The sequence below is a fragment of the Pseudophryne corroboree genome, chromosome 10 (assembly GCF_028390025.1).
Source record: "Pseudophryne corroboree isolate aPseCor3 chromosome 10, aPseCor3.hap2, whole genome shotgun sequence".
In the NCBI taxonomy this organism is placed as follows: Eukaryota; Metazoa; Chordata; class Amphibia; order Anura; family Myobatrachidae; genus Pseudophryne; species Pseudophryne corroboree.
Genome location: NC_086453.1, coordinates 140,630,624 through 140,644,761, shown reverse-complemented (window position 1 = coordinate 140,644,761; position 14,138 = coordinate 140,630,624). Strand labels below are relative to the sequence as shown.

At 43.2% G+C, this 14,138-nt stretch overlaps 1 protein-coding gene across 1 annotated transcript in view; it reads right to left on the bottom strand.

The window, feature by feature from the left end:
• Nucleotides 1-3,596: 3,596 nt before the first annotated feature.
• TMEM86B (transmembrane protein 86B) overlaps nucleotides 3,597-14,138 on the bottom strand; it is a 37,284-nt gene continuing 26,742 nt past the window's right edge. Inside the window, exons 2-3 of the mRNA XM_063941647.1 lie at nucleotides 13,079-13,337; nucleotides 3,597-4,117 (exon numbers count right to left, since the gene is read on the bottom strand). Coding sequence (XP_063797717.1) covers nucleotides 3,690-4,117; nucleotides 13,079-13,337 — 687 coding nt within the window. The 3' untranslated portion in view covers nucleotides 3,597-3,689. The remainder of the gene's footprint in view (nucleotides 4,118-13,078; nucleotides 13,338-14,138) is intronic.

Genomic DNA, 14,138 nt, shown 5'->3' with positions numbered 1-14,138 from the left:
CCAGATATGCCCCCACAGTGCCAGATATGCCCCCACAGTGCCAGATATGCCCTCATACTGCCAGATATGCCCCCACAGTGTCAGATATGCCCCCACAGTGCCAGATATGCCCCCACAGTGCCAGATATGCCCTCATACTGCCAGATATGCCCCACAGTGCCTGATGTGCCAGATATGCCCTCATGCTGCCAAATATGCCCCACAGTGTCAGATGTGCAAGATATGCCCTCATGCTGCCAGATATGCCATCATGCTGCTGCCAGATGTGCCCCTCATGCTGCTGCCAGATATGCCCTCATGCTGCTGCCAGATATTCCCCTCATGCTGCTGCCAGATATGCCCCTCATGCTGCTGCCAGATATGCCCCTCATGCTGCTGCCAGATATGCCCCTCATGCTGCTGCCAGATATGCCCCCTCCCCAAGTGCCAAATATGCTCCCCCAGTGCTGTTACTTACCCCTCCGTCGATCCCGCGCTGTCTTCTGAAGGAGGGACACGGAGCGCACAGCGCGCGGCTCTCCTGTGTCCCTCCTGCATCTCCGGCGGCCGCGGCGGGTCTATTAAAGGAAGTGCCGGTTCGTGATCAGAGGTCACGAACGGGTACTTCCTTTAATAGACCCGCCGCTGCCGCCGGAGATGCAGGAGGGACACAGGAGATCCGCGCGCTGTGCGCTCCGTGTCCCTCCTTCACACTGCACTCCCTGTCACACTGCACTCCCTGTCACTGTGCACTGACTCGAGTATAAGCCGAGGTGGCTTTTTCAGCACAAAAAAAAGTGCTGAAAAAGTCGGCTTATACTCGAGTATATACGGTATATGTTCCACTAAGTGAGGGATAAAGAATGTACTTATACTTTTCAAATGGGTATGCTCATGTGTCTCTGTTACCTTAGCATCGCAAAGACTTGAACTGCCACTTTTGGAAGAGAGGGTAAATGGAAATTTAGATTTATCAGGAGAAGTATACGTGATAAGAGAAGGAAAGGTCTGTACTAATACTTCTGCTTTCGCATTGTCATATGACTTGATGGAGGACAATAGATGAGAGAGTACAGAGCAAAGAGCCTTTCTAGGAGGGATTAGATAGTGAGAGTCCAATTTACAGTATGTGGTTGGAACTGATTGCATGGATTAAATGCAATTCATTTAGTTGCAAGAAGTGCGTCCATGTGATTTGTTGACAAGTTTCCCAATCAGGGAACAGCACACAAGTACTTATGGTGGTCTAAGTGTACTTTTTAAACTTAGAAACAATAGCACAATGAGTATGTATTGTAGTGTAACCAATGGATTTTTCTATGTATGATATGCAGTCTTAAGCAGATCACCAGTTAATAAACACAGTTTTAGATAGTATCAGCAGTGTAGTCTTGGTTAAGGAAAGAGATTTATATAGGTGTGCTATAGGTGGCAGGTTTCCCAAGCAGTAAGCAACACATAAACACTGATAGTAGTATACGTATACTATTCAACCACAGAAACAATATCACAATGTATTACAATGAGCATGTATTACAGCATTGCTCCTGGGTTTTTCTATATACAGTTTGATATGTAATCTCAGGCAGGTTCACCAGTTAATAAACACAGTTTAGACAGTATCAGCAGTGTAGCACTGGTTAAAGAGAAAGGTATACACAGGCAATGCTAGAATGCATGTGCAGTACAGGTATAGGTATCCTCTACCATGGATACATTTTTAGAGCATAATAGCATAGAAACCCAAATGGGTGTATATGATACCAGGTACTCTGGGAGTGGGTCCAGGCTGTGCACTACCCGGTGCCCTAGTCAGACGTCCGTTTCACCGATAGGAGGCTCGTTTACTGGTGCAGTAAGTCGCACAATGTAGTGTATTTAAAGAGTAAGGTATAAGGATGATAAGTCAGCAGTTAAAAGGTTGACAGTCAATAGGTCGACACTAATAGTTCAACACATCATATTGTCGACATGAGTTTTTTTTTTACTTTATCAGTCTTTGCTATACACGTGGACTACAACTGGGAATAGTAACCTGTGCTGAGCGCAGAGGTAGCAGAGCGAGGCACCTTGCCCAAAGCATGGTGTACGCTAATTTGGGTTCCACGTGCGGTAAGGTCAAATTTGACACAAAAATAACATAAAGAACTCATGTCAACCTTTTCATTTGTCGACCATTTCCATGATGACCTTTTGACCATGTTGACCATTTGGTGTCGACCTAAACACTGTCGAACATTTGACTGTCAACCTATTATACTATTACCACAGAATAATTGACAGAAAAAACTAGACTTGTTTCTATAGAAGTTCTTAAATATTGAGTTTTATCAAAGGAGATTAGGTCAGGAGCGCCACAACCTTTTTGGTTGGGGGGGTCAAAATATAATTTTATTTTGGCGCCCTATATCACTGATTGTTACCCCCTCAGGGGCAGCTAGACTTACCTGCAGCACCATCTACATGATGACAGAGATATCTACTCTATCTATCTATATATACATACTGTACATGCTGTTTATTGAGACTTAGACTTCATAAATACAATTTCTTATTGCCGCTATTTGGGCAATAAGAAATTATTTTCTGCCAAGATGTATTAAAAATCCCATCCAGGGAAAGGCACTCCGATAGGAGCCCATCCCAGCAATGTGTAAGCTAAAGTGATCGCATCAGAGATAATTTTAATTCATACTGCAGACCTACTGCGCATGCTTGGTCATTAGACAGCACATGCACCAGTGACTGTTACCGGGGAGGGATCTAGATAATCCCTCTCCCAGTAAATTGAGTTATGTAGCCCATAGACTACAATGGCTAATGCCATCGCCATTGTCATGAGAAACAGGGAAAGTGCAGCAAATATCTTTGATATCTGCTGCGGAATCCCAGTAATACTTTAAGGTGATACTTACTGTATATTTTAAGGTTATCCTGATTTTTCATGTGATTTCCCACAAAATGGGTATTATAAATATGAAATATGCCCCCAAAACTGTAACATATAAGTGACTTAATGTAGAAGATGAAGAGACAGGAAACACTCATAGCTCACACCCTGGCTGAGACTTTACAGAGTAATGAGACTTTACAGGGTACATTTCCAGCTGAACCCAGTTGGAAATGGCGGGATATAAGGAGGTACTGCAATAGAAGGGGGTGGGAGGACAAAGGGGAGCTGAGCAGTAAAAGGTGAAAAACATATGAAGAGGGAGTTAAGAAGGGCACAGGGCTAATCCCAGAGATCTAGACACACACTGTATGGGTGAGAGCTGGGTGAAGGGGGGGAGTAAGACCCAGGAGGCAGGCCGAGAAGGGCTATGGGGAGGGAGAATAGGGAACAGCCGGAAAGGGTGTTATCTCCGCCCTGACACTGCCCATATTAACGATAGATGGGAGCCATACTTTCCCCCGCGGCCTAGTACTTTGGAACCCATCATATATTTGGGCGGTGGGAGAGCAATCTCCATGTTCCAATGCCTTTGGGTAAGGTTCTTTGAATTTCAGATTTAGGAATCTAGTTATCAAATTGCACATAAAAAGCTGGAGAAAAGCGTTCTGTTTGTTTTATAAATAGACCTGTAACTGTCCAGGAGAAGTATTATTAATAAATCATGTTATTTACAATTTTTTTTTTATTTCTGTGAGTGCAGGAAACATTAGGAAAACAACAGAATGTTGATTTTAAAAAAAACACACAAATATTCCGTTTATTCAGATTTCCACAGAAAGTCATCTTGGGGCTTGGCAGTAACTGAGAGGGCTATCAACAGCTGGGCTCCATAGTATGTTGACATGACAATAGCGCGAGCATTGGTGACAGGGAAGCAGAATTTATCAACTGCCAGCACACAGTCCGAGACCATAAAGAAGATTGATCCCAATGCAGCAGAGATACATGCCCAGGAGAACTTGTGCGATGCCAAACTGACCCGGCACAGTGCCCTCCATGCCATAGTACAAATCAGCATGGAGTATCCAGCCACCATATAAACAAAAGGTCCACTTAGATAAGAGACAGTTGCAGAGTAAAAGGTGACACCGAACAGAGCAAGGACAATGAAGATTCGAATATTCAGAGGATAGAAGCCGAAGGCGATTGTGTACATGAGATGAGCCAAGCCAAACATAAGCATACCTGTAAGAGAACAAAACATAAGCATACCTGTAAGAGAACAAAACATAAGCATACCTGTAAGAGAACAAAACATGTTTTATGTAAATAATCCATTCAGATACTTATTTGAGCTCACACATTGCATGAACAAACAAAAATATTGCATGCAAAAAATAAAATAGAACAAACAAGCCATCCTTACTTCATCATCATGGAAAATAAATACAAACATTTGATTTTATAATAAAAAGCATTAACATATGAGTATAACATTTGCATTATTTAAAAAATTAAATACATAAAGCATTGTATTTTTATGTCTTCAAGCAATCATGTTTTTAGCATCACCAGATCTATAATTTATGGTATTGTATAATCCACTTTGCCCCATAAATTCCTTGAGTAGAAAATAAGTCACTCCTATAGATAGTTCTGTCAATTGGATAATAAATCTGCCTGTCAATGCTTTTGAACATTAGTTCCCTTCTTTGCACATTATTTTAACTTTAAAATCCTGTGCATAAGGATCGGCCCCAGTCTCTCAATCTCAACTACGTATATCCTGCAGGGTTCAGTTCATCAGGGAGCTTGCATGATTCTTACAACTTAACCACACCCTCCCACCTTCACACCTTTATACTGTGAATCCTCTCCATGAGTGTGTGATTTGGAGCTGTGGCTTATTTTTTTCCTATACAATAATTGTTGGTCCCTTTGTCGTGGATCATCCCTGCTGTTACTACAGTATGTCACCACAATGCCAGAATGACCCAGCCGTGGTCCCTTCCAGTAAGCTTTCTCAACAATCTCCTTCTTCTCAAACTACAAATGGCACTGCTATGTCGGAGAAAGGTCCTAAGCAATTGCACATATTTGCTGTCTCTACCAGGCCCACGTTACTAGTCATTGATCAGAATGATGACCTGGGCGATGACGCACCATTGACCTTAGGCTCCATGCAGTGGCGTAACTACTGCCCCCACAGCCACTGCAGTGGCTTGGAGGCGCAGGGCTGCGGGTGCGCCGCCGCCACTGATTGCTGCTGTGAGTTTTGGGAAAGAGCCGGAGGGCACAGCGCGTGCCTCTCCGGTGTGCCCGTCCTGGGTCTCTGGCAGCGGCGGCGGCATGTCTGTTAAATGAAGTACTGGTTCGTGAGCCAATCAGAGCTCATGGACCGGTCCGCGAACTCTGATTGGCTCATGAACTGGAACTTCATTTGACGGACTCACCGCTGGAGACACACACAGGATGGACACAGCCAGGAGAGGCACACGCTGTCCCCTCCGGCTCCTTCCCAAAACTCACAGCAGCAGGGGAGCCTGGGGAGGGTGTGTAACTGGCACTGGGGGCATATTTGGCACTGGCAGTATATGTGTAACTGCCACTGGGGGGGCATATTTGGCACTGGGGGTATATGTGAACCTGGCATGGGGGGGGCCTATTTGGCACTGGGGGTATATGTGTAGCTGGCACTGGGGGCATATGTGTATCTGGCACTGGGGGGCATATTTGGCACTGGGGGCATAGGTGTTTCTGACACTGGGGGCATATTTTTATCTGGCACTGTGGGGGAATATCTGGCACTGGAGGCATATGTGGCATTGGGAGCACAGCCCTAGCAACAAGCATTACCCCTTGGTAACAAGTACAACACCCAGCTCATGAAATCCCTGGCAACAAGCATTACCCCCTAGCAACGAGCATGACACCCAGTGCATGAAACCCCTGGCAACGAATATTACCTCCTGGCAACAAGCTTGAAACCCAGCACATGATACCTCTGGCAACAAGCATAACACCTAGCACATGAAACTCCTATAGATTGTAAGCTTGCGAGCAGGGCCTTCCTACCTCTATGTCTGTCTTTGTCCAGTTTTGTTCTATAACTGTTGTTCTAATTGTAAAGCGCAACGGAATATGCTGCGCTATATAAGAAACTGCTAATAAATAAATAAACGAGCATGACACCCTGAGCATGAAAACCCCTGGCACCAGGGGCGGAACTCTGGGAGGCAGTGGAGTCGGCTGCCGCCGGGCTCCTGACCTCAAGGGGGCACATCTCCTCCACACTGTCTCCCGCTGCCTGACTCCTGAAGAGGAGCTTTCGTGTCAGTGTCAGGGGGAGCCCGCAGATCAGGAGGAGGACTGGAGGAACTACTCGCAGCCTGGAGCCTGTCACCGGAGGAGGAGGAGCTCGTAGCAGCATGCGCACGCTCAGCGTTCCGAGGGAAAATCCCACCGGCCAGCCGCTGTGTGCTCCGGCTCTGCGGGTAAGTGGAGGTCCAGGGCAGCCACACTTACCCATCCTTGTGACGGTCACATTATCATGCCGAATGCCGGTGATTGGGCGCGCGCGCGGGGGGTCTCATTGTATACATTGCTGGGAGGTGCTGCACTTAGGATCCCTTCAATAATGACACACAGCAGCACCATTACATAATCAATATTTCAATCTGGTATAGATTGTCACCAGGATACCATACATGATGACAATCTATAGTACCAGATTGAAATATTGATTATATAATGGTGCTGCTGTGTGTCATTATTGAAGGGATCCTAAGTGCAGCACCTCCCAGCAATATATTAGAACTTCTTGTGGGGGCACAAGAATAAGTAAATGTGTATATATATAGAGAGAGAGATGTGGAATTCAGTGGCACTCCACAGACTTGAATATATTAATAATAATTAATCCATGAATTAAATAAAGTATGGAGAATTAACTATATACAAGTCTGTGGAGTGCCACTGAATTCCACATCTATATGAGACCATTGCTCTGACCTAAGGAGGGCACCACAGCAAGAATTCATTGTACCCTCAAAGGATTGCCAGACTCACAGTCCTATATATATATATATATATATATATATATATATATATATATAGGCAAAGTGTGACATCCCTAGATGCTCCCAGCACCAGGTAAGAGATACTGCATGGCACTCCAGGACTTCTTTGAATCAACTACATTTTACTGCAATATATAAACGTTTCTGTTGATCAGATCCTGATGACGGGTCTCTAGTAACCCAGAATCGTTGATATATTGCGGTAAAAGTTTATTGATTTAAAGAAGTCCTGGAGTGCCATGCAGTATCTCTCACCTGGTGTTGGGAGCATCTAAGGAAAGGACGCCACACTTATATACATCATTATCAGCAAGGGCACCCAGGCAACTGCATTTACAATAGTGAGTACTGAACCACAAGATGGGGAAAAAAAATAATATATATATATATATATATATATATATATATATATAGTATTATCATTAACTGTATCAGTGCGCAGTATGTTACTGTCCATGGAATAAAGTGACTTGCATACTCCCTTTAGTGTGGACGGTGTGATGGTTATCATTATGCATCACAGCACTGAGGTCATGGGTTCTGTTCCCACCATGGCCCTAACTGTGTAGAGTTTGTATATTCTCCCATTGCTGGCGTGGATTTCCACCAAGTACTCTGGATAGGTAGGTTATTTGGCTCCCAACAAAAATTAACCCTAGTGCATGAGTGTACAGGGGCAGACTACATAGGCCAAGTATTTCTTATCTGCCATCAAATTCTATGTGACAGGTCTCGCAATAGTACAGCTGCCTGGTTCTCGCCTCCGGCCGGGGAGATGGAGTGCAGACTAGAGTCCTGGGAGCTGCTATCCACCTCCTCCTTCTCCAGTGTGACCTGCCACCTCCACACTTCCCTATGATTTGTCCCTGAACTGTGATCAGGACTAACGCTAGGAGAGAAAGCCTTGTGATGAACATCTGCTTACCTCTCCATGTCCGCCACCCTGCATGACACCCTGCCTGCTGTATGTGAGAGTGTAGAGAGCAGTCACTGGACGTTGTGTCCCCTATACTGACCGGGATGTCAGAGTTATTTCTGCGTCTTCTGTCATTCTGCTGCGGAGCCCATCCACACACTGTTGATGCGGGGGTCACCCACTTTATAGGCTGCTACACAGGTACTTAAGGTGTTAAAATAGGAAGAAGAGCTGTTGTGTAGCCTACAGATGGAGCCCTCCTCATCAATCCCTATAATAGGATTAACTGAGCCAGGGCAGTCGGACTTAATCCCCTGCTGTATTGTTCTTGAAAGTGGCGTTTTTGTGTTTTTCTGATATATATATACTGCGCCAAAGCATCTACATTGTGACACGCTGGCGGGTGAGGGAGTACTGTAGGTTTGCTATAAAGGTATGCAGGTGTCTATTTTATTGTGATGACTGACTTGGAGTGCGTCCACTTTGTATGTGTATCTATATTAATATTGGGAAAGGCACCTGAGCACGCTACTACTGTTCAACATGAGTGCCGGATAGCTACATATGAAGGGTGTGTGTGTATACAGTATGTAGGGGGGGGGCACCAACACTTATCATGCCTCCGGGCGACTGGGGCGAACTTACGCCACTGCCTGGCACCATGCATGGAACCAAGTGCATGAAACCCCTGGCAACGAGTAGGAAATTTAAAAGTAATTAGAAGCCTTACTGTAGGGCTTAATGTGTAATGGGCATTGTGGTGTATGGCATAATGTATCACAGGCATTACGGTGTGTGGTATACTATATCACGGGAATTGTGGTATGTGGTATAATGTCTCAGGGGCATTGCAGTGTGTGACATAATGTATAACAGGCATTGCAGTGTGTGGCATAATGTATTACGGACATTGCAGAGTGTGGCATAATGTATCACGGACATTGTGGTGTGTGTCATAATGTGTCACAGGCATTGTATGTGCTATAATGTATCAGGGGCATTGCAGTATGTGGCATAATGTATACTGGGCATTACTATAAGGAGGAAAAATGACAAATAATGTAAGGGGCATGAATCAGGATTATTTTTTTTCTGTGGTGGCCAACTTCTGGGAGTGCAGGTTGCAAAACTGGGATATAAGGTAGTCTTTTCCTGCAATACCACGCCCCTTTCTGCAAAGCCACGCCCATTTCAGCAAGGCCACACCCCCTTTTGCTGATTCATCACTTTGCTAGTGGCAATTATGGGGGGGGGGGGGCGCAACAGAATGTTTTGGCTTGGGGGAGAAAATTTTCTAGTTACGCCACTGGCTCCATGAAACAGCTGCTGGCCTCCTTCAAAGCAGATACTGTATCTCTGCGGAATTTGAAGTGTCACTGTAGACCTGTCAACAATCTTTTGACGCTCTCAGTCATTGCATAGATCATCTTGAAAATAAACTGGTGGAAAGTGGTTAGATCCCATTATGTCCTGATCACCCTACTTGAGTAACTCCAGACGGAGGTCATGGCCTTGAATCTAAAGATAGACCATCTAGAAGACAGATCATGGCGGAATAATATCAAGAGACAAGACAATCGGTTTCCAACTCAGACCTCAAGGAGTTTGCTACTGACCTTTTTATTAAGTTGCTTCCTAATGTCACCATCACCGACTTCCTTCTGGACCGCATATATCGTCTTCCCTGGCAGGCATCCCTAGAGACACATTGATGTGTCTCCACTACTTCCATTGAGATTGCTTTGTGTAACTGAGTTTTCCATTTGTGTACTTCCTCTTCTCTTCCGGTCTCCCTTCCCTTTTTTATTTCTTCTGTACACTGCATCCCTATCTAAATGTTTAACTTCATTAAATATGTAATATTGAAGAAAAAAAATCCAGCGTATATGCTCCAGAATGCCGTTCATTTGGCAATGATGTCAGTGGACTCAGATCTCTATACCAGACCTTCCATCAGGTACAAAATACTCTGTTCCTGTAAATCTCTCAACTATTGTCCAGTGAAGAGCAGGACCCTTGTGTGCGCCAAAGGCATGCAGGCACACTAAAGGGCTATAGTTTTGTGGTTAGGGGTGTGGCCTAATGGGAGAAGCTGCACCAAGAGACACGCCACAAACCTTTCCCCCACCATAGGACATTGCGTACTGCATGTGGGTTGGTGGGACAGTGCCCAAAAAGAGGGATAGTCCTGGTAAAATTGGGATGGTTGGGTGGTATGTGCTCCTGGACGTCCCTCTTTATTTATGATTGCTCTGTTGAACTAGTTAATTTATGAGAATGGTGTTTCAACACAGATGATGGCAATCACTAAGCAGATAACGTGGAGGAAATCTCCTTTGAAATTGCAGTGGGATGCAGCAATAGACACAGGGGGAATGTATTATACCTGTGCGGTATAACAATTCCTGCTTCTTCTTTTTACCGAGGTGAAGCATGAAGCAGAAGCATCAAGGTGTAGGCACTGCTGCTGTAATACATGGAGTAGAAGCGGTATCAGAGCACATAACATGCACTGATACTACTTCACCCCCATATCAACGAATCTTACAATTACCCCACAGTCTCATGGGATGCAACCATATCAGCTCAAGGCCAGCAATCACACTAGGTAAGTGGTCAAAATTACAGACATCACCTCGGTGCTCAACCTGACCACTGGGGATATATTTACTTAAAGTCGATTTTGGTCAATGTTGATCGATCGTTTGGTCGATGTTGGTTCGATTTTTTTTCTATCATTATTATTTTTGTAATCGATTTTGATTTTCACGGTCTAAATTACACATTTACTAACAGGTAATTTTTGACATCCTTTAAAAAATATATGTCAAAAATCATCTGTTAGTAAATGTGGAATTTATGGGTATATATACTAAAAATCGATCTGGGTCGATTTTTTTTTTGTCAATGTTTTATCTGTGTTTGGTCGATTTTGTCTTTCAGGGTCATTTTTAACATTTTTTTAAACGTTGTCAAACATCATCTGTTAGTAAATGTGTAATTTAGACCCTGAAACACCAAATTGATTACAAATCGACCAAACATCAACCCAAATCAACTTTTCGCAAATATTCCCCCTGGGGGTATATTTTTGATCGATTTTGTGTTTCAGGGTCTAAATCACACATTTACTAACAGATGATGTTTGACATTGTTTAAAAAATGTCACAAATATTGTATGTAAATGTGGAATTTAAACCCTGAAATACAAAATCGACCAAACATCAACCTAAAATGGACCCAGATTCACTTTTAGTAAAATATACCTCTAAAACACACATTTACTAACAGATGATTTTATTTATTTATTTATTTATTTATTTAAAGAATGTGAAAAATCATCTGTTAGTAAATGTGTGATTTAGACCCTGAAACACAAAATCGATCAAAAGTAGACAAAACATCAACCAAAAAATTGATCAAAATCAACCCAAATGGACTTCTAGTGACTATACCCCCTTGTTCTATAGGCTGAACTGCTGTACAAAGTGCATTAGTCACACACACTGTTGTGACCTATGACTATATTTTACAACAACGTTGTCAAAAGTAATCAATTGTGAGTAATTGCTGTGCATCCTTAGAAAATGCTTCATTACAATACTAAAGTATTTGTTACCTTTAACTGTCCTCTGCTATCATGTGAGGTGGCAATAGAGAAAGGAAGACAGTGTCAGTGCTCATGTCACTGAGGTTCTTGTTAAATAGGCAGAAAGTCTTCATCGAGGGAGTCTTAGCGAAAGCTATCACTAGTGATATCGGGCGTATTAAGGTGGGAGGGTAGCCAGCGGAAGTGCAGTAGACTGACTCTGAGCACTAGGAGCACAGTAGACTCTAGACCCCCCTGTGCAGGTCGGCACCTAGTTTATTCAAGTAATTGTTTTAAAGGGGGAGTGGTCACACTTCTGTGATTAGCCATGCCCTCTGCATTACCCTGCATAGTTGATAATTTATAATGCACAAGTTTAAATTAGAAAAAAACCTATTACTTAACACACACAAACATCTACACTGTCTTACAACAACAGACAGACACATTGGCAGAGACTGATACTGGAGTCTGATCATGTGCCCTGCTGGAAGTAATGATCACATGACTTCTTGTTTGTTAACACAGGATATTTGTTTGGGCTTTGGGAGCTGCTGGTGTTCTCATGAAGGAGTGCAGAGAAGTACAGTAGTATTGTCCATCGATAAGTTTTTATCATCAATTGTCAGTTCTTTTCAACCACTGGGGGAATCATCAATGGTTAGGCCATCAATGGCTCATGTGGTCTGCACATGTGCAAACAATCAGGAGACAGCTTAATACAGAAAAGCAATGGACATAAAAGCCCATCGCTTTTCTGTACTGCACATTTGAAAACCTTAGCCATTCAGACCATCAATGGTAAAACCTTTGACCATCTAGGTGTAAACATCGATGGTTGATGGCCAACACCAGTGTTCAGTAGGGGATCCTCCATGAAAGGTTAAAGAAAAAAAAAAATCACTTTTTTTTTATAATTAGTGCATTCTGATGTCATTCATAAATGTATGGGTCTATGTACTAATGTATATAGGGTCTTTGTGCTTTATATCTGCACCAGAGCAGCATTGTCCATAAAAGTGGAGCATAACAGGCTACATGGTAATGATGAGTATGCATTGCTAGCCATTCCCCCAATACACACCCTCTGGATTACCCATGATTACCTTGGTTCATGGACCCTATTATTTACAGACAGGTGAATGGTGAGTGGGTGACAGAAGTAAATTCATGAACTGTCCTGTGCGATGATTAACAAATGTTGGCTTTATGTAGTCATGAACCTGACAGTATTTACTGTATATACCATGGCTACCTGGACTATAAGTGACTGTACTAGACTGAAACTGTCATTGGAGCAACCGCACAAGGGTGGAATGCACTAAAGCTGCGGACTATTTTCCGCCAAGCATCGCTATGATACTAATCTCATATGTACTAACTGAAAACAGGGTTTTTACTGTATTTTTCCTTTAGTACATCCCGTCCTTAGGCAGATCTTCATTAAAGTTTGGTGAGAGATAAAGTGGAGAGAGAAAAAGTACTGACCAATCTGTGTTTGCAAAATAAAAATAACTTTATCTCTCCAAGCTTTGAAACATCTCACACTATCTCTCTTCAAGCTTTGATAAATCTCCCCCTTAGTCAGAAGTAATTTTATGGCCAGTTTATGAACATCTTACCAAAGAGGAAATACTCTGGCCAAACCAAGCAGATGTCACCAGCTGCAGAGAAGAGTAGCCCAAGAAAGATTTTCTTAGCGTAAGGGCTGAACCTGCCCACACCAATGGAATGGACGATGGTGAAAAACCCCAGACTGAGAATTGGCAGACACTTAATCAGAGCATTGTACCAGTCTGGCTGAGAGAGTGGGATCCACAGCACATAATAATTACATACGCTCATCAGGAAGGGTAGCAGCTTTGGCACAGTGTTCCTTACCTACACAAACAAGAAACAATTACACAATATTATTGTGACTGCATGTTATGTGGTAGATTGTATGTTCTTGCTGAGACTGAATTAGATAGAGTGCTATAATAGTGTCTCCAAGTCACCTACACAGGCAGGGCTGGACTAAGGGGCACTTTAGACAGGGGGGCCCCGGTGGACGGGTGTGTGTGTGTGGGGGGGGGCTGTGTATAAGATTGTGCATACCTCCCAACTTGGCCCATTCCAGGAGGGACAACATGCTCTTTACATGGACTTCCCTCTAAATATATGATTGTAGTCACCTGTGTTAAACTATTTAATTGATAAGCGAGGTGTTTCAACACATGTGATTGCTATCAATACTTAAGATGGAAGCCCAGGTAGAGAGCATTTTGTCACTCCTGGAATGGGTCATGTTGGGATGTATGGATTGTGTATATTAAATGTAGCCCAATGGTGTATATTAGATTTAAACTAATAGTTTAACAATGCCTGGGTACTGTTTATAGCTTCACCTAATTGAAAAACAACTTTTTTTTAATAAAATGTTCTTGTAGTGGAACAGAGAGAACTTTAACAACCTTAAAATACACATAGTATAATAAAATCTATAATTTATCTTGTCACATGCAAAAATAGCAGCAACTTCTGTACTACTTACACACTGGGACAGGACCCTAGACCCTCATTAGATAACAAGTTACACAGGGCTCCCATCCTGTGTCACTTACAGCTCTCTCCACCCTCCTATCTCTCCTCTGGTTGAGAAGTTCCATTGATATGTCATGAAATCTGATACTCCTGTGTCTC